Below are 2,917 nucleotides of genomic sequence, written 5' to 3' on the forward strand. Positions count from 1 at the left end.
GTAACATATATATGCATTTTTAAATTCTCTCTTTTATACACGTCTATATTATATAAACTTAAGCTGTAACGTGTGTGACGATTCTAATTTAATGCATAGTATAATAATAAGGGGCATATGGTACTAACAGTTTTTAAGCATAACTCCCCATTGAAGGCAATGGAGAATTCTGATTTTTAAAAAACCTAATAGTCTCAGCTTTTGATTAACTAGACTGCTCCTTTACAAGATAGAATTTAAATTAAAAATTCAACGCGAATTAAGAAAAAAGGAGCATGTGAAAAATGGAGGCCTATCTAGCACTTTTAATTCCCTATAGATTTAATGCCCTGTGCATATTAATTCTATTTAATAAAAGAGACAAAAACTATCAAGTATATATGAATTTAGCCTATTTTTTATTTCTGTGTGTTCATAGTAAACATTTTGTAAGTGACAAACACGGGCATATGACCACAGTATCACAATCAAGAAATTTTAAGACGACATTAACAATCACTCAAATTTATGCGGCATTTGCGCAACACAGGTTACATATTTGCAAGGTTTACCTATAAGTACAATAGGTATTAACATTTCACTACATTTAGAAAAAAATAAAGGTGACCTGTTAGTGACCACATACATCAAAATATACACAACACAAACTGAAGGCAATCATTAATTTTGTCCCCTTCTGATTCATTGGAACGGGCAGTGCTGCAAACTGAAACAATGTTGTTGTTGTTTTAAGTTACGTCGTACACCGAGTGCATTTTCTAAAACCCAATCTTTGGTCTAAAAGTAAACAAAAATAAAAAAATCAGCTCATTAAAGAAAAGGACAAAATAATAAATGGCCAAAATGTAGTTCTTGGGCATCTTTTACTATTACTTCTGCTTAAATACAAATTACATTTTAATCTTTTCCGGGTTTTAATAAATTTAGTATTTTTTCAAGGTCTGCATCCACCAACATATCCATGATAACTTATAATACTGCAAACATGGAAAATCTGGAGGCTTTTAGTAATAGACTTGTCATATTTGAATAAAAATTGCAAAAGCAGTCACTATTTAGATACACATTCTACTATAATTTTTGACTTCCAAACTTCATAGTCTACAATGTCATCTCCCCACATTGCACCTGGCTGACATTCCTCACCTTGTTGGAATAATAAACAACCCTAAAGACTGAACGAACGTACAGAAAATGGGGGGACTTAATAAAAAATACCTGGACTTTTTTTTTCCTTTTAATTATCATTTACAATGCAAATGTGTGTAAAATGTTCACTTACAGTCTGGTCCCATGGATGTTAATGTATTAAAGGGTTTGAAGAAGACCCCTGATTCTGATGTGTGAAATAATCAGAAAGTCCCCCGGAAAGTCCTGTTGTAAAACTTGGCAAAGAAGGTCTTAAGGACTCACAAGGGAGAGTGGAGGGCGCCTGTGGAGACGTGGAGGAGGAGGCTGCCCTGGCCGTCATTGAAGTGCTGCTTTGAGAAGTCATTGAAGGGTGAGGGACATGGGGGAAAAAGTAACTCGTCTGTCCGGCTAGAAGGTTTACAGAGCAAGGGTTTAGGGAATAGGTGCCAGAGCAGGGGACTGACAAGCCACATGGCACTGAGGCGGCCAGAGCTGCTGCTGTGAGGTGATGAGTGGCATAAGGTATCTCTCCATTGACTAGTCTATCAACACTTAACCCATTCGACGTGGAAAAGGAGTGGTTGTTTCCCAAAGAGTTTTGAGTCAACACCGAACTGTAGGGCATGGGGTGGCTGGGGTAGGCGGACGTGGTCCCATTGTAACTCAAAGTGCTGCTGGCCCGGGGGTGGTGCAGGGAGAGGAAAGGGGACATAGGCCAATACAAAGATCCAGCCCTATCCATGAATGTCAGTCCGGTGGAGGTGAGCCGAGCGCCCCGCTTGAACGCCAGCTTGGCCCGGGAGGTGGTGGACCTCCGGCGGAGCTTGCCCGTGGTCCCCCCGATGAAGACGTCGTCGCTGGAAGGGTCCAACATCCAGTAGTTCCCTTTGCCCGGGTCGTCGTAGTGGCGGGGCACCTTGACGAAGCACTTGTTGAGGGACAGGTTGTGGCGGATGGAGTTCTGCCAGCCCTGCTTGTTCTCCCGGTAGTAGGGGAAGTTCTTCATGATGAACTCGTAGATGCCATTGAGGGTGAGGCGCTTCTCGGGGCTCTGCCGGATGGCCATCATGATCAGGGCGTTGTAGCTGAACGGGGGCTTCTCGTACTTGCCGTTCTTCTTCTCCCCTTCCTTCCCGCTCTCCCCTTCCTTGCCCCCCTCCGCCGCCCCCTTCTTCTCCTCCGCCGCCGCCGCCTTCTCCTTCTCCTCCAGCTCCGCGCCCGAGCCCGGCTCCCCCTTGCCCGGCAGGGTGTCCTTGGCCACCTCCAGGGTGCCCGAGCTGGTGGCCGCCGCCGCCGCCGCCACCCCGGGGGGCTGCAGGAGGAGCTGGCTCTTCTCCTCTTCCTCCTCCTCGGCCGGGGCAGCCCTCTGGGGCTGGGGCTGCGGCGGCGGCTGCTGCTGCGGGTGGTGGTGGTGGTGGTGGTGATGGTGGTGGTGGTGGGGGTGGTGGCTGTTGTGGTGGTGGCTGTGGTTGTTGTCGCTCTGGACGGCTTCGGGCACCAGGCTGTTTATGCTAAAGGAGGATTTCGGCAGCATTTTCACTTCCTTCCTATCTCCCATGTCCAACATCACACGCCGGCCCGGGGCGGAAAGCGGCGGCGGCCCCGGGAGCAGCGCGCGGGGTGGCGGTGGCGGCGCTGGGCAGCGAGGCGGCGGCAGCCCGGGCTGGAGCAGCAGCAGTGCAGATGGACCGCAGGCGCCGGCGCTGGCACTGCATGTAGCACCGACGGGCGCCGCCAGGGAGGGACCAGAACTGAGGGAAACCAACCCCACGCCCCGCTCCGAGGC

At 48.5% G+C, this 2,917-nt stretch overlaps 1 protein-coding gene across 1 annotated transcript; it reads right to left on the reverse strand.

The window, feature by feature from the left end:
- Window positions 1–1,300: 1,300 nt before the first annotated feature.
- On the reverse strand, window positions 1,301–2,698 carry FOXG1 (forkhead box G1). The gene has a single exon (XM_074998822.1). It carries the CDS (start codon window positions 2,696–2,698, stop codon window positions 1,301–1,303), a length of 1,398 nt encoding a protein of 465 aa, XP_074854923.1.
- Window positions 2,699–2,917: the final 219 nt, after the last annotated feature.

Source organism: Carettochelys insculpta, chromosome 6, assembly GCF_033958435.1.
Source record: "Carettochelys insculpta isolate YL-2023 chromosome 6, ASM3395843v1, whole genome shotgun sequence".
Taxonomy (NCBI): domain Eukaryota; kingdom Metazoa; phylum Chordata; order Testudines; family Carettochelyidae; genus Carettochelys; species Carettochelys insculpta.

Bases quoted from the DNA above. Each gene is read 5' to 3' on its own strand.
- FOXG1 (XM_074998822.1), bottom strand. From the start codon at position 2,698: ATGTTGGACATGGGAGATAGGAAGGAAGTGAAAATGCTGCCGAAATCC.